At 44.3% G+C, this 20,331-nt stretch overlaps 2 protein-coding genes across 2 annotated transcripts in view; one reads left to right on the top strand and one right to left on the bottom strand.

Moving 5' to 3' along the window:
- The first annotated feature begins 2,191 nt into the window (after positions 1-2,191).
- On the top strand, positions 2,192-14,438 carry PCBD1 (pterin-4 alpha-carbinolamine dehydratase 1). Its single transcript, XM_081954506.1, has 4 exons — positions 2,192-2,528; positions 9,926-10,057; positions 12,241-12,321; positions 14,012-14,438. The coding sequence occupies exons 1-4, from the start codon at positions 2,526-2,528 to the stop codon at positions 14,108-14,110; spliced, it is 315 nt and encodes a 104-aa protein (XP_081810632.1). The 5' UTR covers positions 2,192-2,525; the 3' UTR covers positions 14,111-14,438.
- Positions 14,439-15,732: 1,294 nt separating this feature from the next.
- SGPL1 (sphingosine-1-phosphate lyase 1) overlaps positions 15,733-20,331 on the bottom strand; it is a 70,933-nt gene continuing 66,334 nt past the window's right edge. Inside the window, exons 13-15 of the mRNA XM_081954503.1 lie at positions 19,988-20,108; positions 16,580-18,281; positions 15,733-16,445 (exon numbers count right to left, since the gene is read on the bottom strand). Of these exons, the coding sequence (XP_081810629.1) occupies positions 18,135-18,281; positions 19,988-20,108 (268 nt within the window). The 3' untranslated portion in view covers positions 15,733-16,445; positions 16,580-18,134. The remainder of the gene's footprint in view (positions 16,446-16,579; positions 18,282-19,987; positions 20,109-20,331) is intronic.

The following is a 20,331-nucleotide window of genomic DNA, read 5'->3' as shown; positions in this document are numbered from 1 at the left end:
AGGAACTGGGCATGGCTAGTCTAGTGAGGAGAAGGACCAGGGGAGACACGATAGCAGGGTTCCAATATTTGAGGGGCTACCACAGAGAGGAGGGGGTCAAGCTATTTTCCAGAGCACCTGAAGGCCAGACAAAGAATAATGGATGGAAACTGATCAAGGAGAGATTCAATTTAGAAATAAGGAGACATTTTCTTGACAGTTAGAACAATCAACCCATGGAACAGAAGTTGCCTTCAGAAGTTGTAAGTGCTTCATCACTGGAGGCTTTCACGAAGAGATTGGACTGCCATTTGTCAGAAATGATGTGGGGGCTCCTGCTTGAGCAGGGGGTTGGACTAGAAGACCTACAAGGTCCCTTCCAACTCTATTAATCTGTTAATCTGTGATTTGCCATTACCTCTTCCCAGGGGTGGAGAGGGAGTGGCTGGCCCAGGGTCACCCAGATGGCTTCATGCCCAAGACGGTTCCTTGCCTGACCACTCAACTAGTGGACTCCTTCTTCAAACTTGGAAGAAAATGAGGACAAAACAAGTCCCTTTGGAATTGTTGCTAGAAATGGCAGAATTGTTGAATTCGCTACTTTCATCTTTTGTGTTCTTTTAACAGAGTAAATCGCAATTGGCTCGATTCATAGGTATTTGTTTATGGCCAACAAACACCTCACACGTTTCCTAAGGGGTCCCTAAGGGGCATGCGTAAGCGCACCCACGTGCCTACCGTCCCTGTCCTACTATCTCCATTGATTCGTACCCATGGCCATGTTATACATTTATATCCATCTATTTGTACCAATGTCATGCAATCATGTCCATGCCTGTACTAATATGTTACCTTGTACATGCTGATAAAATAAAAAATAAAAATAAAAAATAAAAATAAAAAAATAAAATAAATAATAATAATAATAATAAAATAAAAAATAAAATAAAAAAATAAAATAAAATAAAATAAAATAAAATAAAATAAAATATTTATTTATTTATTTATTTATTAGATTTTTAGACCGCCCCCTCTCCCAGCAAGGGACTCGGGGCGGTGTACAGTCAATGCAAATAAAATACAGTCATAACAATAAAATACATTTAAAATACATTTGGAGGGGGAGATAGACTGTACGAGAAATAAATATATTCTAAAACCCTAAAAACATCCCAATTAAAACCCCTAACCCAATTAAAATAAATCCCCGGGAGGTAAAACTAAGAAAGTGCCAGGCCAGCTGATTGAAATAGGTGAGTCTTTAACTTTTGACGGAAGGAACGGAGGTCGGTGGTAGTTCGAATGTCAGGGGGGAGGTCATTCCAGAGGGTTGGGCCCATCACAGAGAAGGACCTACTCCTAGGTGTCGCCCGCTGGCATTGTCTAGCGGACGGCACCAGGAGGAGCCCCTCCCTGGGTGAGCGGATAGGTCGCAGGGACGTGTGTGGTAGAATGCGATCCTGCAGATAACTAGGTCCTATGCCATGGAGCGCTTTAAAGATGGTGATCAATACCTTGAAACGCACCCGAAAGGCCACAGGTAGCCAGTGCAGCTCGCGCAGGAGAGGTGTTACGTGGGAGTAACGTGTACTCCCCATAATAACCCGCGCGGCTGCGTTCTGAACTAGCTGCAGTCTCCGGATGCGTCCCAAGGGAAGCCCCATGTAGAGGGCATTGCAGTAGTCCAGGCGAGACGTCACCAGCGCATGAGTGACCGTGCGCAGGGCACTCCGGTCCAGTAGGGGGCGCAATTGGTGCACCAGGCGAACCTGGTGGAACACCCCCCCTTGCCACGGCTGCCACATGGTCCTCCATTGACAGCCGGGCATCAAGGAGGACGCCCAAATTGCGCGCCCGCTCCACAGGGGACAGTTGTTCGCCCCCTATGGCCAGCGATGGAGTCAGCTGGCTGAACCGAGGTGCCAGTACCCACAGCCACTCGGTCTTGGAGGGGTTGAGTTTGAGTCTGTTGTCCCCCATCCAGACCCCGACGGCTTCCAAATAATAAAATAAAATAAAATAAAATAAAATAAAATAAAATAATAAAATAAAATAAAATAAAATAAAATAAAATAAAATAAAATAAAATAAAATAAAATAAAATAAAATAATAAAATAAAATAAAATATAAAATAAAATAAAATAAAATAAAATAAAATAAAAAAATAAAATAAAATAAAATAATAAAATAAAATAAAATAAGGCCGAGCAGGTCTCGCACCGAGGGAGGAAAACTCGGATCGCTTTGATCTTCCCGAGATCCCTGGAGACTGAAGGATCCCTTCATCCTCAGGCAGGGGCGGGTGGGAGCCTCAAGTGGCCAGGCGTCCGGGAGCTTCCCCCAACCCCGAGACCAAAGGCGGCCGGGCAGCCTTCTCATTCCAGCACCCCCGCGTTCGGCCTCTCTTCCACGGAGGGAGCGGAGCCCTCCGACCCGCCCCACCTCCGCCTGCAGCGCATTGGTCTGAGCCTTTCCTCCGCCTTCCCGAGCTGCGCTGGAAATCACCGGCGCTTTCCTGGCTTTTGCGCTCCGTGAATTGCCAGCCATGGTGAGTTCCGAAGAGCTTTTGCCGGTGCTGCGGGGCGGGGGGGGGGGGGAGAAAGTTGCAAGCCGCACCCCCCCGGGAGAAGCATTAAGGCTGAGATGGGGGGGGGGGGGGCGGAATCTTGGAAGCTCTTGGTTAATTCTTAATCCGAACTCAGCCCAGCGAAAGGGAAAGTGTAGACGGCACGGTATAACAGAGTTGGAAGGGACTTTGGAGGTCATCTAGTCCAACCCTCTGCTCAGGCAGGAAACCCTATACAAGTGGCTGAGATCAAATTTGCGCTGGTCGCTTGCGCCTCTCCGTCTGTCTCTACCCATCTCTTATTTTCTATTATGGCTGTCTGGCTGTCTTGTCTGTTTGTATCTTTCGCCGCCTAAGCTTCGCGAGGTCACTTGCAAGAGCGGCGCATCTTCCCAACTACGACTTTACTCCGGGAAGGCAGAAGGGACGGAGGGCGGACCTGCAAAGTGGGGAAAAAGGAACCGGGAGCCGTCCTATCAAATCAGAGCCAAGAAGACTAATTCATTTGGCAGGCAGATCTAGTTGTTGTTGGGTTTTTTTTAATTAGTTATAGGAGAAGATGCAATATAATGTAATAGGTAAATATGTAAAATAGAATAAAACAACACACGTTTTATCTTTTTTTTATTGAAAAATATCTATGGGGATTCTCAGTCATCCAGGTCATGGTTATCCCAAAGGTGCTCCCCCCCCCCCAAGAAGCAATTGGACTTTCTTCAGCTCTGACTGGATGGTGGGGAATGGAAGGATTTAGATACTCTTTGCAGACAGCTGGTCATTTGCAGAGGGACTGCATTTAAAAGACAACGGCCACTCTTTCGAAGACAGCAAAGTCCACATTTTGACAGAGACGATAGCTGGTTTGATAGAGGGGTCAACATTGAAGAGGCTCTCTCAGCAGCAGGAGAGGGATACAAAATCATCTATCTCCCGTCTACAACACAATCCTCTCAACAGTTCCAAGAAGACTCCAAACCCATTTGCACTACTCAGGTGATCCTGAGGACACAAATAAACCTCCAGGTGGCCTCAACGACTCACTAAAAGACAGTGAGTGATCAGCTGTCTGCAAGGAGTATAAATCCTTCCATCCCCCCACCATCTGGTCAGAGATGAAGAAGCTTCTTGGATGAAAGATAAAATTTCTTCAAAGAAAAAACAAAACCGAAAGTCCAGTTGCCTCTAGAAAAAAGAAAAAAGCACCTTTGGAATTTTTATGGCAAAGCTTCCAGGAAGAACTTCATGTGAAGTGTTAATACCACTTTATAATGCCTTGGTAAGGCCACACTTGGGATGCTGCATCCAGTTTTGGTCACCACAATGTACAAAAGATGTTGAGAGTCTAGAAAGAGTGCAGAGAAGAGCAACAAAGATGATTAGGGGATTGGAGGCTAAAACATATGAAGAACGTATGTTTGAGTATGCCTAGTTTAATGAAAAGAAGGGCTAGGGGAGACATGATAGCAGTGTTCCGATATCTCAGGGGTTGCCACAAAGAGGGAGTCAAGCTATTCTCCAGGGTAGGACAAGAAACAATGGGTGGAAACTAATCAAGGAGAGAAGCAACCTAGAACTAAGGAGACATTTCCTGACAGTTAGAACAATTAAACAGTGGAACAGCTTGCCTCCAGAAGTTGTGAATGCCCCAACACTGGAAGTCTTTAAGACGAGGTCTGTAAGGGAAGTGCATAAGCGCACCAACATGCCTACCGTCTCTGTCCTAATGTTTCTTTCATTCGTATCCATTTCATGTATCCAAAACCATGTTTATACTATATATGTCTTCTAAAACATGCTTGACAAAATAAATAAGTAAATGAAATAAATGTTGGAGAACCATTTGTCTGAAGTGGCGTAGGGTTTCCTGCCTGGGCTGGACTAGAAGACCTCCAAGGTCCCTTCCAACTCTGTTATTCTATTCTAAAACCATCTGTTTTTTAGGATGGGGGAGGGGTGTCAGAGATATGTTCAGATCTAAAGAGTTTAAGGGAGATGGGTAACATTAACGCTGCTCCCTTTGCAGCCAGAAAGAAGTTGCTATACCTTGGGTAAATTTCCAGCTGTTTTCTCCTGGGTACAAGAGCAGATGTTTTCGGCCTCTGTTGCTTTTCTCGTGGGTCTGGCACCTACAAAACTCTACCCACTCTTTAATTGGTCCCCTCCCTGCTTCACTCTTTTCCGCAGCTTACTGGAATTGGTTGCATGTGTTCTTTCAAACCTCTGTGCAATTTGTGAGTGGCATGTGTTGTCATCAAAGGCACATATGGTGAGATTTTCAAAAAAAAAATGCAAATCGAAGTCTTACCCAGGGAAATGCGTCTGGTTTGGATTGGTGGTGGTGGGGAAACAAGGGCGTGTGGCTATTAGCAGGGGGTGTAAAGCAGTTTTGAGATGAACTTTGAGTCTGCAAACAAAAGGAAAATACTCACACAAATTAAATGCCTGTTGACTACATTTCTGGGATCAGGGATTGGCAACCTGGTGCCAAAGGATGGTGGGCTAGGCAAGCAAATTATACCAGTCAGAAAACCCTACATATCCCAGGAGAAAAGACACAAGATGATAAATGGAATTTCAGTCCTTATTAGTAATGTATGGAGAAATGTGGGACAGCCTTGGGTGAAATAGCAGAATAATAAACTCAGAAAGGACCTTGGAGATCCTCTAGTCCAATCCCCTGCTCAGGTAGGAGACGCTATACTGTTCTTTGCTGAACTGAGGTTTGTGGAAATCGGATCACACCAGTTGGCTTAGCAGCCCAGAATGGGAGCTTTATCCTTTGAGGGTGCATGGTTTCCGTTCCTAGACCAAGTTTATATTCAGACTTGGGAGTGCCTTTTAGGTATCTTAGACCAAGGGTTCCCAACCCACTGGTGGGCTATGAGGGGTTTGCAACCGGGCCGCAGAAACAGCAGGCAAGCGTGCAAGCACGCATATGCATCCTCACTTGTGCAAGCAGCAAATGGCAGTACAGTAGAAGCCACTTGAAGGCACAACAGGCTGTATCGTAACAAAACACACAGCCCGAGGGGTGTTAGGGGTGTCTTATCCCTACAGTATTTGTCTCCAGAGAGTAAGTCATCTGTGTACCAAGTTTGGTTGAAATTGCTCAAGGCATTCCAGAGTTATGCTGGAACACACACACACACACACACATAGCCATTTTTTTTATATATAGATTCTTTGTATTGCATGTAAATCTTGTTCATCTCAAAAGAAAACTCTTAAATGAAGGTCTGTTTTTATTTTCATTCCTAATTTATCCATCTTGATCAGGGGTGTCAAACTCGCGTCGTCACATGACGTATCACAACTTTTTCCTCCCCTTTGCTAAACCAGGGGTGGATGTGGGCAGCGCATGACGCATTCCACCCACGAGTCGCGACTTTGATACCCCTGATCCTGATCATGGACCAGCCTACGGTCTTGAAAAACTGTGATGCAATTTCACGGCTGGATTTAAACTGGTTCTCTAATAAGGGAAGCTTACTACAAAGATTAAAATGTAGTTCTTGACTCACAAATCCACAATTGGGACATAATTTCCATTGTAAAGCCGTTGCTAGGTGGCTCTCATCTTAGGATCTTTTTTCCACAATTGCTAAATGAATCATGCGGTTGCTAAGTGAATCAGATAGGTCGTTCAATGAATATGGCTTCTGTCCTGGACTTCGCTTGACAGAAGCCAGCTGGGGAGGTCACAGATGATCAAGTGACCCCAAAAAGATGCGAGAACCATCGTCAAAACAAGCCACTTGCCAAGTGGCAAAATTTTGACCACATGACAGTGGGGATGCCCATGCTGCAATGGTCATGATAACTTTTTTTAAAATAATCATTTTTGTCAATGCCGTAACTTCAGAATGCTGCTAAATGAATGGTTCTAAGGCTAGGACTACCCGTATTAAATTGTTTTTAAAACGAATAAAACGGATTTAACCAAAGCTAAATCAAGAAAGGGACGAGGTGGCTCAGTGGCTAAGACGCCGAGCTTGTCGATCAGAAAGGCCAGCAGTTCGGCGGTTCGAATCCCTAGCACCGCATAATGGAGTGAGCTCACGTTACTTGTCCCAGCTTCTGCCAACCTAGCGGTTCAAAAGCATGTAAAAATGCAAGTAGAAAAACAGGAACCACCTTTGGTGGGAAGGTAACAGCGTTCCACGCCTTCGGCATTTAGTCATGCCAGCTACATGACCACGGAGACGTCTTCAGATGGCGCTGGCTCTTCAGCTTAGAAATGGAGATGAGCACCTCCCTTACAGTTGGGAACGAGGGGAACCTTTACCTTTAAGGCAAGGACTACCTGTATTAAATTGCTTTAAAACTAATAAGACCGATTTAACCAAAGCCAAGTCAAGAAAAAGCTGCAGCCAGGCTCTGTGGTTATGTGATGTCCAGAATGCACTGGCTTCAATCTTATTCTGAGCATGATTGTCTGAAATCCATTCTTATAATATTAACTCTCCATTATTTTTCCCCCATTGCCTCACTTTTAGTTACCCAGTAATAAAAGCGTGGGTGAGATCACTGGCGGACATAAACCTTGTCTGTCTCTTTCTCTAAAAGCCTTATCAGCGTCGCTAAGATACCAGGAACCCATTTATCAGGTGATCTCAGTAAAAGGGCAGTGGCTGGAGGTTTATTGTACTGCACAGTGTTTACTCAGAACGCCTTCAATTTGCTGAAGTACTGCTAAACGTAGCATCCATTAAGCATGACGAAAGTAGGTTTTAAGAAAAACATGCAAGGAATTATTTGGGGAAACTCCCGGAATATTTTGTAGGACACAATAGAACAGAAGGGACGCGGTGGCTCAGTGGCTAAGATGTTGAGCTTGTCGATCAGAACAGTCGGCAGTTCGGTGGTTTGGATCCCTAGCGCCGAGTAACAGAGTGAGCTCCCGTTACTTGTCCGAGCTTCTGCCAGCCTAGCAGTTCCAAAGTATGTAAAAATGCAAGTAGAAAAATAGGAACCACCTTTGGTGGGAAGGTAAACAGTGTTCCGTGCGCCTTCGGTGTTTAGTCATGCCGGCCACATGACCACGAAGACGTCTTCAGGCAGCGCTGGCTCTTCAGCTTTGAAACAGAGATGAACACCACCCCCTAGAGTCGGGAACGACTAACACATATGTGCGAGGGGGAAACCTCAGCTGCAGAATCCTCAGGGAAGAAAGTTAAAATATGTGGTGCCCAGATCCAGACCGAATTATTCTCCCTTCGATCTCGTTTGCTTTGCATTAGCATTCATCAAAAAGTGTCCAAACCCGTTGCACAATTATCCTTCCAACTGACAATATGGAAACCAGTAAGAGCTGCTGTCATGCTCCTATTTGTCACCATGTGCTCCTCCCAATATCCACAGGATTTTAAAGGACAGGGATTAATGATGCAACAGCCTTTAACCATTAACTAAGAAGAAAGCTGCTTTATTAAGGTTTGGTTTCTGCCTTTTCTAGAAATGTGGGCGTCTTCTAGTTAGCCATTTCTCTCAGAGGAGCGCTCTGCTTTTAAAAAGCATTTTATTTAAGATCCAAGTCCATTGCAGCCAACTTCCAAACCAAGCAACATTATCAGTGTAAATCATATTAATCATGGGTTTCTGAGTTAAGAATTTAGCATGGCCATAAAGGTTATCTCTGTTGGCAGAATTGAGCAATGAAAATGAGTCGTCGGTTTTTTTTTCTCCTGCATGGCAACTTTACACGTTCTACATGGCAGTTCTCGACTTACAACCATTTGTTAAACAGCTATTCAAAGTTACAACAGCACTGGAAAAGAGTGGCTCATAACCAGCGCTTGCCCTTGTGACTGTTGGGAGCATCTCCGCAATCAAGTGAAGAAAATTTGGGTAGTTGACAACCAGCATGAGAATAGAATAGGGATAGGGATAGGACGGGACAGAACAGAACAGAACAGAAATAAAATAGAATGAGAGTGTTGAAAGGGACCTTGGAGGTCTTCTAGTCCAACCCCTGCTCAGGCAGGAAACCCTTTACCCCTTCAGACAATGGCTATAGCATCCTGGGGTCATGAGATCATAGCTTGGGACTTCCCCAGCTGGCTTCTGGCAAGCAAAGTCAGTGGGGGAAGCTGGACTCACTATTGTCTGCATGATTCACTTAACAGCAAAAAGGTAGTAAAAATTGGATGTGATTCTCTTTAACAACCACCATGCTTAGCAGCCGAAATTCTGGTTGCAATTGTGGTAGCAAGTCAAAACCTGTATTGAATGACATCTTTCCTTCCGCTCCTTCCGTAAGAAACTCAAGACCCACCTGTTCCGGCTAGCCGGCCTAGCCTAATCGTAATCATAAGTACAATCTATTACTGACCTTCCTGGATGGCTTTTTAATATTGTAAATTTTGGGGTTTTAATTTGGTTTTAGACTGTTTTTAACTTGAAATGAGTTCGGGTATTTTACAGACCGTATGTTTATGTTGGTTGTCTAATGTTTTGTTGTTCTTGCTTTGTTGTTTTATATGTACTGTCTGTACACCGCCCTGAGTCCCTGCGGGGAGAGGGGGGCGGTATATAAATTTAATAAAACTCAAAACTCAAACTCAAACTTTGGCGTCAAATTAATGGCAGTGTGGGCAGCCAGTGCAGGATAGCTTTTCCCCAGCTTGTGCTTTCTCTGTGTGCTGGACCACACCTCCCATCATCTTCCCAAGCCAGTCATGGAACGTCTTGGAGTGCTCTATATTTCTCTAAGTAGCTGTTTATGAGATTGATTTCTGAAGAATTTTTTTAAAAAAACCTCTAGATCTGATGCTCTAGATCAGAGGTGTCAAACTCAAGGCCCATAGGCAGGATCCGGCCTGCGGGGTGTTTAGATATGACCCACAGGGTTGCCCTGGAAACAGCAAAAGACCGCCCCGCGATGCCTCTTCCAACAAAAACGAACCACAGGAGGATCGTGCGCAGCCCTCCCAGGCTCCGTTTTTGGCTGCGACAGCCTCCTGCCAGCAAAAACAGAGCTGGGGGAGAGGGTGCGAGGGCTACAAGAGTCTGTTCCAGCCAAAAACAGGGCCTGGGGGGCTGTACGCAGTCTACCTGAGCTCCATTTTTGCTGGCAGAGGGCTGCAGGAGGCCATCGCGGGCTCTGTTTTCGCTAGCAGAGGGCTGCAGGAGGCCGTCATGGCCAAAAACAGGGCCCAGGTATGGCCCCCAAGCTTCCTTTTCACTGGCAGAGGGCCAGGCCCAGCCCAGCCACACCCACCCTGAGATCAAACGCAACCTTGATGCAGCCCTCAATGAAATCGAGTTTGATATCCCTGCCCTAGACCCGTCTGAAAATAGCTTCTTCGTAGACGTGTTGTTTGTGCTTAGAGATAAGTTTATCTCGACGTTTATTGCAGACTTTCTTCATTTTCTCCTAGGCAGGAAAAGCTCACCGACTGAGCGGAGAAGAAAGAGACCAGCTCCTGCCAAATCTCAGAGCAGTAGGATGGAATGAGGTGGAAGGCAGAGATGCTATCTACAAAGAGTTCCATTTCAAGGACTTTAATCGGGTACAAATGCACTTCTTCATATTTTATTTTGAGAAAATCAGGCTTATGCAGGGGTTGGGAACAATGACCAAACGTGCAGCTCTATACACTGATTTAACAGTAGGCTCAGCTAAAATGCAAATCCCAGGACACAACAAGCTGCAAATATGCTCAGTTCCTAACCCCGCAGTGTCGCAACTCTTGACATGTGTAAGTGGGTCTGTGGGTTAATACTTGCCAGTGCTTCAGTTTATGTAGTCCCAAAGGTGCTTTTTTTCAAAAGGCAACTGGACTTCCTTGGTTGGTTTTTTTTTTGTTTGAAAAGGTTTTGCTTCTCATCTAAGAAACATTTTTTTATTTAAAAGTTTTTTATTAAACACACATTAAAACATTGGACACAGTGTAACTGTCCTGGCAATGTCTTTGCCATACATACTAGAATATAAAGTTAAATATTATAAACCACCATGCTTATTTACAATTGGTCTACTCAGTATGTACAAATATAAGGAGATCATATTTCCCTCCATGTTGCTTTGTTCTTTTCTTATATATTTTCACTGTTATGATTTCATACAGAATTCTAATCTCCATTCTATAAATCTTAGTCATTGGTTATTTTGGGTCTTTCCTTTTTTTGTTCCAACCATTGATAAAATTTACCCCAGATCTTATAATATTCTGATTCGTCTTTGTTCTTCAATTCCCACATCAATTTATCCATTTCAGCACAAATTGAATTTTCCTAATTACTTCCTCTTCTTGTGAATTTCCCTGTTTTTCCAGATTTGGGCAAAGACCATTCTTGCTACTATAATAATATGTATTATTAAATAGATTACCCCTTCTTATATTGATCGTTTAGGATTCCCAAAATAAATAGTTCTGGTTTGAATTCTATTTCCTCTATCAGCCACCTTTGAATTTTCCGCCAATATTCTTTTGTTTTTTGGCACGGCCACCACATATGGTAGTACATGCCGGATCATCCAAGAAACACCTTCAGAACACTTTTTGGACAACCATGACCTGGGATGATTGAGAATCATAGATATGCTTTATGTGGGATGCCAAGAGTGCTTCGGTCCTCATGTGGTAGAGCAAAAGGAGCATAGCTCTTGCCTGTTGGTGCTACAATAGCTTTGTAGAGACAGGAGCTGCAAAGAGGGACTCTGAAATCCAACTGCATTTGCTATCTAAGTGATCCTTGAATGCAAATGTGAATAGCCTCAGGTCCAGCCCTAATTATTTTTTCACTCCATCCCAAAAGGTTGGAGAGGATACCAATGCTTAGGATCAAGAAAAGTGCATGGAGATTTTCCTTTTTCTCTGCCATGCTGGTAAAGAAAAGACGAATTCAAAACATCTGTTTGTGTCTGGAAGTCCCATCACTTACTTCAGGAGTGTCAAACTCAAGGCCCGGGGGCTGGATCCGCCTGCAGGGTGCTTAGATCTGGCCCGCGGGGCCACCCTGGAAACAGCGAAGGATCAGCCCGTGATGCCTCTGCTAGCAAAAATGGAGCTCAGGAGAGCCCCATGCTCCGTTTTTGCTGGCAGAGAGTTGCAGGAGGCTGTCCTAGCAGAAAACGGAACTCAGGAGCCCGCTTTCGCTGGCAAAACACTCAGGCCACCACAGGCACTCCCAACACAAGTGACATCAAGCTGGCCATGTCCACTATGGCCACAATCCCAAGGTCAAACACAACCCTGATGCGGCCCTCAGAGTGAAATCGTGTTTCTTCCCCCAACTTACTTGTTTGCGCCCACATTAGAGGCCTTTTCCTGACAAGCATGGAAGTAATAATTGCATAGCATGAATTTTCCTTTGGAGGCAAGGAGAAAAGGATTGAATTCCTCTCCATACCAACTCTGATCTTAAGAAGCAGCACTCTCGCAGAACTGTAGATATTACTGAACTACAACTCCCAGCCGCCCACATCAGTGGCCATGTAAGCTGTGGGCTTTACCTAGATTAAGGCTTGTCTCATTCTGCATTTTTGCACAAACATGAGAAACTAAATTCTGTCTGCCTTGGAGAGTGTAGAGGTATACCGATAAGACCCTTAATTGTGTGATTTATGCAGTGCTATCTTTCAGCTGCGGCAATATTAACAAGTAGCTTATATGTCTAATTAGTATGGAACCTGTGTGGAGTTTCCTTTCTTTGTTTGTATTTTTCTAAAATCCTCTAATGTTTTGAACAGGCCTTTGGATTTATGACCAGAGTAGCTCTACAAGCAGAAAAACTGGATCATCATCCTGAATGGTTTAATGTTTACAACAAGGTAAGAGGTGAGAGCTGTTCAAGCACTTGGGGGGGGGGCACTTTGAGTGATTCTGGCAGTTTTTTGGGGTGATATTGTTTGGAAGAGAAACTTCCTGACAGTGAGAACAATTAATCAGTGGAACAGCTTGCCTCCAGAAGTTGTGAATGCCCCAACACTGGAAGTCTTTAAGAAGATGTTGGATAGCCATTTGTCTGGAACGGTATAGGGTTTCGTGCCTACGCAGGGGGTTGGACTAGACGACCTCCAAGGTCCCTTCCAACTCTACTATTGTATTATTGTAAGATCCTGTGGGAAGTAGTGTGATGCGGTGGCCTAGAGGTGGCGCTCTCGCCTCACAATTAGGAAGCTGCGAGCTCAATCCTAGATAGAGGCAGATATTTCTCTCTCTTGGCACACTGAGAATATATCTGCTGAACAAAACTCCATATTGGCAACAGGAAGGGCATTCGGCCATTAAAATACTCTGCTAGCTCCATTCAGTTGACTCCACCCACAAGGGTTTATGGAGTCGTTAAATGGAGATGAGGATTGTTTGGACGTTTCCCATTGCCTTATTCCTAGGTCTGAAAGAATGACCAGCTCCAGGTCACTAAACCTGGTTCTAGTCCCCCAACTTCTAGTCAGATGTTTTATCACAATCTGAAACTGGCTTTCTGTTCAAGCTTAGATAAAGTTATGTTAATTATATAAGCCAATTGTAGCATAAGGCCATTAAACACAGTGTCTTGCACCTTTCTAGGTGCCCAAACCTGTACAAGTGATTATATTTGTGCAAAGCGGTGGGATGTGCGTGGGGAGGATATTTAAACCTTATCAGAAGTATTATATCACATTCTGATATAAATATGATTAAGCAACTACTAGTCTTATAATGCTACACGCTGCCAACAAAAGTGCCTCTAGTCAAGGCTATGGTGTTCCCAGTGGCAACGTATGACTGCAAAAGTTGGACCCTAAGGAAGGCTGAGCGCCAAAGAATGGAGGCCTTTGAACTATGGTGCTGGAGAAGACTCCTGCAAGTCCCTTGGACTGCAAGGCGATCCAACCGGTCAGTCCTAGAGGAGATCAACCCTGACTGCTCTTTAGAAGGCCAGATCCTGAAGATGAAACTCAAACACTTTGGCCACCTAATGAGAAGGAAGGACTCACTGGAGAAGAGTCTCCTGCTGGGAAAAATTGAGGGCAAAAGAAGAAAAGGACGACAGAGAATGAGGTGGCTGGATGGAGTCACCGAAGCAGTAGGCATGAGCTTAAATGGATTCCAGAGAATGGTGGAGGACAGGAAGGCCTGGAGGAACATTGTCCATGGGGTTGCAATGGGTTGGACACAACTTCACACCTAACAACAACAACAGTCTTATAATGCAACAAGAGAGGGGAGTGAATTATAGATTGGCTCCCAGTTGATATGGAAGCAGTTTGTAGTAGTGCCTCAATTTAGCAATTGCAATGTAACTATTTTTTTTAAAAAAAGCCTCTCTTCTATACCAGTGACTGACTTCCCTAATCCTGATGGGCACAGTGTGTTTTAAATTTCATTGGTAAGCACTGAGGGCAGCAATGAACGAAGTTACTATTTTTTTTAATCATTTGGTACTTTAAAAATGATTTTAGCTCTTTCAAGAACATGCTGCTATGCGTTCTTGTAACTATTGTATTAATTGGGCATTTTGTTCTGTTTTTTCAGGTTCACATAACCTTAAGTACACACGAGTGTGCTGGTTTATCTGAACGGGACATCAACTTGGCCAGTTTCATAGAGCAAGTTGCAAACACGCTAGCCTAAAGAGCTCAACCCCATATACTATATACTACAGATTGTAAAGGTAGCTCCTGCATCTTAACCCGCCAGAAAGTATCATGACAAGCGTAACCTGTCCTTCGTATCCAATTAATATGAGAGAACCCATGTTTTTGTAGAAGCTTCATATTTGTTTGCTGTAAGGCCATACCTCGAAATAGGCACCAGTACTGCAAATTCATTATAAATCGGTCATGTGTCAATATCTGTCTCTTGGGTTCTTTAGTCTGTAACCCTGTTTAGCAGTATTAAGTAGGTGCAGGAGAAGTTTCCTGTGATTGTCAGTTTTAATAAAGCCTGTTCTTACACAATCTATTGGAAATTTGTTTCCTCGTGCATTTCTTTTCCGCACTGTTTCTTGTATTGCCTGGCTTCATGGAAGGGGCAGAGAGGGAAATGCTGGAATTGCTTAATTTTCTTTTAAACCAAGGTAGGCAGAACTTTGGATTGCTGTGCTCTGACGGAGATTCCCAAGAGCCTGAAGCAAACTGCAGCCGACACAAACCCCTTTTATTGATTGTCTGTGAATTCTGCTCATTCGCATCCAGGAAAGTCTTTCAAGGGAGGATTTACAGTCACAGACCTTATCTGGCTTGGAGAGCTGACAGGCCGATATCTGCAAAACTTGGCAAGGAATCTCGGAGAGTCAGGAACCAATTAAAACGAACTTAATTGTCTCCCGCAAACTCCACTCCCCTTTCGCTCCTCTTTTATTCCCTCTGGGAGGGGCCATTCATTGTCCACCTGTGGCCTTACTCCCAAGTCAACCCCTGTTCCTTATCTGTTCCCTTCGTCTGGCAACTCTGTGCATGCGCATCCTGGGAACAGGCTCCAGCTGTTCGTCTGCTTCACTGATGTCTGACTCTGAAGACATCTGATAACTGGCATACGGCTCTGGCCCCCTCTCTACCTCCGACATAGACCCCTTATCAGAGCCTTCCCCAGACTCCAGGACTGGCCCATGTTCCTCCCCATCCTCCTCATCCTCCTCATTGTCCGAATCTGCTGCCAGCCCTGCTGGCGGGCAACAACATAGTAATGTAGAAGCCTATATTCTACAGATTGCAAATCACAGCTGTTTTTCTTCCTTAGGAAAGCTTTACCCGTCATCACACCCAGTTTAATGTAGGCTAGTACAGCAGGAGATAGGAAATTAAAATCTCGCACCTTCTGTCTATCAACATTTTTTAAAGAAAGCTAGGTTTTCATTTGTTGACATACCCGATAGCATGTGATAAGATCATCCAATGGGTGTGGTGAGCTCGAAAACTTCAAGATGGCAGCTGTGTCTCTGCCATGCCTCCTTTTTACATTCATTATCCTTGTACAATAATGGATTTCAGTCAGAATTGAAATTACTCCAAAGATTCTTGAGAGTTGCAAGTAAAGGGAAGTAAAATTGCCAGAATAAAATAAAAATTTGGTAAGTTCTTTTATTGCCACCTTGATTTTTTTTCAACCATCTCAGTGCCCGAAATTTCAGAGATGGGGGTCCTAATCACCTAATCTTGGTGACTAAGGCAAATTTGATTGGTGAGGTCGGCTTTCCAATAAACAAACTCTTTAAGACAGGAAAAAGCTACCTTCCAATATTTTAAACTTGGAAGTCGAGGAAGAAAATAACATTTATTTTAAACACGAAAACATGTACAAGATGCAAGTATACATGGGTTAAGTATTGAAACAAAGCAGTTTTGAACACGTATCATGATTAAACTGAAATTAAGATCTTACAAAATTAACATTCCGTTCTAGAACATGAATGAAAACAGTTCCTTAAATTATATAGGTACAAGGGATGCAATCGAGTTGTCCTTTCTCAATGTAATTTGGAAACTGTGTACCTGTTCAAACTAGTTGGTACACATACCATGTCTTAGGCAATTAACCATCAAGTTATTTTGTATTCACTCAGTTCAAAATAGAAATAGAAAGATAGCCATGAAGAAATACATGATTAATCCAAAGATTCACATAATATAGACCCTGAACTCATGAAGTCACAAAGGATTGTACAATAATAACTGAAAAGAACATGAGTCTACAGAGAACTACCACTGACTGAATGTAATGAGACCTTGACTTATCTAGCAAAGTACCTACTTATCTATAGAGGAAGATTAAGGCGGAATGGAACTGTTCTCCATTCACCGCTGAAAAACTAGGCTGGTGAACCTAGCTTTATACCTCAAGCCTTAGAATAAAAAGTTAATGTGCCTGCCATTTGGCCCACTGAATGGCCCACTGGAGCCACAGCTATTTCTAGAAGCAAACTAAACAATGGGATAGAAGACATATCTCTAACCCATTAGAGGTCAACCTTCTAGATCAGGGGTCTCCAACCTTGGCAACTTTAAAACTTGTGGACTTCAACTCCCAGAGTTCCTGAGCCAGCTGGTTGAGGAAGTCTGGGAGTTGAAGTCCACAAGTCTTAAAATTGCCAAGGTTGGAGACCCTTGTTCTCAGGGGTGGGCTGCTGGGGGTTCACAGGGATTCGGGAGAACCTGTAGAACCTCTGTGCAGTTTTGGAGAACCCCCAAATCTCACTCCTGGTTGGCCCCACCCACCCCTCCCCCTCCAGGAGTCCCCACGCAGCCCGTTTTGGATGCAGGTAAGTGCAGGGCATGAGCAGAGGCTTGGAGAGGGCGAAAAACAGGCCTACCAGAACTCGGGCCCATTTTCGGCCTTTGGAGGGCTTTTGGAGCCTGGGAAGGCTGTTTTCACCCTCTCTGAGGCTCAAGGAAAGCCTCCGGAGCCCAGGGAGGGCAACCCCCCCCCCACCATGGTGCAGGAGGCCACCTAGGCCACGCCCACCATGGCCATGCCCACCCAGCAACTGGGCAGAGAACCCTTTGCTAAAAATTTTGAAGCCCACCCCTGCCTGTTCTAGATTACAGGTATCCCAATCACAGTGGCAAAAGTGCTACCATACAGGTGGACTGAACCGAGACGTCATGAAACACTGAAGAGGAGGACTATATGATACCTGAGGTTGAGGTTATTTTCAGCGTAGTACCATAACGGAGGTGATCATCTATTGACTGGACCATCTGCTTGGCTCCTTGAGTTAGAGATGCTCTCAGCATTTAAGGCAAATCTGTGTGTGCTCTCTTGAGAATGGGTCTGATAAATCAGTGCAATGCCTGAAAAGGAGCACTTGGGGAGGGCGGGGGGGGGGGGGTTCCTACAAATAATTACATTCTGAGTCCCCGGTTCTCTTTTGAGTCCATAAAGGCGTTTAACACAATGGCAGAGCTAGGAACGAGAGCAGTTGAAGGAGCCGAACCTCTCGACTTCTCAAGTGACACTGAAGAAATGCAATTTGCTTTCTCCTACTGTAGTTAATACAGAAAATAGATGTGGAAGAACCGTTTTATCCGTAGTACCTTCGTGGATCTCCATGGCTCAAAGACTTGTGTGTGGGGGGGAAGATGCCACAATAAAAAAACAATTAGGGAAAAGAGAAAAGCACCCCAAAGATACAAGGAAAGAAGGAAGTGTCCCTTTTTTCCCTTTGATCCACTTCCTCTCAATCAGAGCAAATTCCCAGAGTGAACCAAACGCTCACCCTGATTTTATCCTATCCTCTGTGAAGGAGGCGCAACCTGTTGTTGAATTCACTGCTCAGTGTGAACGTCAGCCAAGTGATCTGTATCTGTCCACTGAAGTAATTCCAAACACCTGAGCATGAACAATGATGGAACAGACTTGCATTGCCCTTAAGCCTGCTGTGTCTTGGACGACTAGAAGCAGCAGTTGAGTCGCCATTAAGATATACAAATAATTATCAGAAGTTAAGAGAGAGAGAAAGAGAGAATTCCTGATGTTTCACAGATCTGAACAGCCAATCTAAAGCTAGGGGGGGAGCTGAACCTGTGTTCAACCTAAAAGGGAATGTTAGGCCAAGAGATCGCCGCATCTGCAGAAGAAACACTCCCAAGTGATATTACCTTTCCTTTGAATTGTTTTAGTGTGTCTTCATCCAACAATTGTGATACATGATTAAAAATCAATGGGGGCTTGGAGAACCATTCATGTGCGTATCAGTCAAGGGGGACTCTACACCTGTGCTGTAGAGGCTGTCCAAATAACCACCAGCGATTTCCGAAACAAGGTTTCTGTCAGGAATGGCTTGCGCCAGACCATAGATTGCACTCTATAAATTGAACAGAAAAAAAACAGAACACAACGATCAGCTAAGGTTTATTCCACGCCACGTGACTTCTGAAAGGTGTTACTTGTATTTGCATAAATAATGCCCAAAGGAGCTCCTGATAAAATCCAGTGCTTATGAAATAAGCAACCATAAGCCATATAAAAATCAGGAGCACATTAAAATGAAAGGACATTTTAAAAACATTGAAATAGAGCAAGATTGTCTTAGTTATCAAATGCCTAGATATAAAGGGGTTGTGTAATAAGGGCAGATCACCTACAGCAGGGCTGTCAAACTCAAGTTGCAGGGGGGATGAATCTGGCCTGCGGGGTGCTTAGATTTGGCCCACGGGGCCACCCTGGAAACAGCGAAGGACCGCAGTGCCTCTGCCAGCAAAAACGGAGTTCGGAAGGGCTGGGTGCGGCACTCCCAAGCTCTGTTTTCTCTGGCAGAAAGTTGCAGGAGGCCATCGTAGCCAAAAACGGAGCTCGGGAACCTGTTTTCACTGGCATAGCACTCCGGCCACCAGAGGCGCCCCCGACACAAGTGATGTCGAGCTGGCCACATCCACTCTGCCCCCCCCCCGAGGTCAAACACAACCCTGATGCAGCCCTCAATGACATCGAGTTTGACACCCCTGACCTACAGAAATTCTAAAGAAAGCTGAAACATAAAGATATAACAGAAAATATCAAGTGAAATGCTTATACACAGAGTCTGAAAAAAGCCCTCTATTGAATTTCCATCCGGTGCACACGAGATGGTAGTGCACCCAGATAAGACCTCTCTGAATGTAACGTAACTAATCCACGCTAATGTAAACGAATGCTCGAGAAGGAAGTTGCCCCAACTAGTTTATATTCAAATAATGTATTTCTTTAATCAATTCCATGAATCATACCTACAAGGGAAGGGTAGCCCAAGTAACTATGCTAAGCAAAGAAATATTCTGCATCCTAACTAGTCTTGGTCAATAGCCTAGTACTCACTGGACATATTCAACAATAAGCTAAAGTAAATGCCGTGCAATTAATTAGTCAACTAATTCAGATGTAATTAAGGAATGTGTGAATTCACATTCTGAACTGACACCTCTTTGAATGACTCTAGCAGGCTCAGCAGGCTCAACTAAATAAAAATACTGGGCCAACGGCTGAAATATGTGTATAACAGCAGGGGTGTCAAACTCCATTTCATTGAGGGCCGCATCAGGATTGTGTTTGAATTGGGGGGGGGCAAGATGGGCATGGCCAGGGTGGGCATGGCCAGCTCGATGTCACTCATGTCAGGGGCGCCTGTGGTGGCCCGAATGCTCTGCCAGCAAGAACGGATTCCCAAACTCCGTTTTCGGCTGAGACGGCCTCCTGTAATCTCTGCCAGTGAAAACGGAGCTCAACTGAGTTCCGTTTTTGCTGGCAGAGGGCACTGCAGGCCAGTCCTTTGGCATTTCTAGGGTGGTCCCATGGGCTAGATCTAAATACCCCGGGGACTGGATCCGGCCCCAGGGTCTTGACTTTGACACCCTTGGATTACAGGATCTTGGGTGTAAACTTAGCAATGTCCCCAAAGTTCCTATCTGATTTTTCAAGCTACATCTAGGGTTTAAGTCCTATTCGCTTTCTACCAACTGTAAGTGCTACTGTGTTTTTCTCTCTCTGTTTCCATAATAGCAAATGACAAAAAGAAAAATGCAAAATATCCTTTACCATGCCAGTGGTTTTTTCCTTTGGATTCTTCATGATCTCAGAGACACACTCTCTGATGTCCTTCAGCAGTTGTTCAGCCACCCCAGGTTCTGTTTGTAGCAGCGTTATGCAAAAATGAATACTTGGAAAGAGAGGGGAGAAAGGTAAAATGTGAACTTTTCATCACAATCAGAACCTTTTCTTTCTTGATCATATTCTATCCAGAGCTGGAAAATGCATGAAAAATCATGTTGATTCACTAGCTACATTTCACATCTGTATTACAAATAGACTGAACATGCCGGTTCCTATTTTTGCAACATCTGAACACACAATTAAGTTATTGCTTACCATGTTTCTTTCGG

The sequence above is a fragment of the Natrix helvetica genome (assembly GCF_964273705.1).
Source record: "Natrix helvetica genome assembly, chromosome: 5".
NCBI classification, from domain to species: Eukaryota; Metazoa; Chordata; class Lepidosauria; order Squamata; family Natricidae; genus Natrix; species Natrix helvetica.
The sequence above is the reverse complement of the archived record's forward strand: the minus strand, read 5'-3'. Positions and strand labels throughout refer to the sequence as shown.

Coding starts and splice junctions, on each gene's coding strand:
- PCBD1 (XM_081954506.1), top strand. Junction 10,058..12,240: donor ATTTCAAGGACTTTAATCGG/GTACAAATGCAC, acceptor TGTTTTGAACAG/GCCTTTGGATTTATGACCAG. Junction 12,322..14,011: donor GGTTTAATGTTTACAACAAG/GTAAGAGGTGAG, acceptor CTGTTTTTTCAG/GTTCACATAACCTTAAGTAC.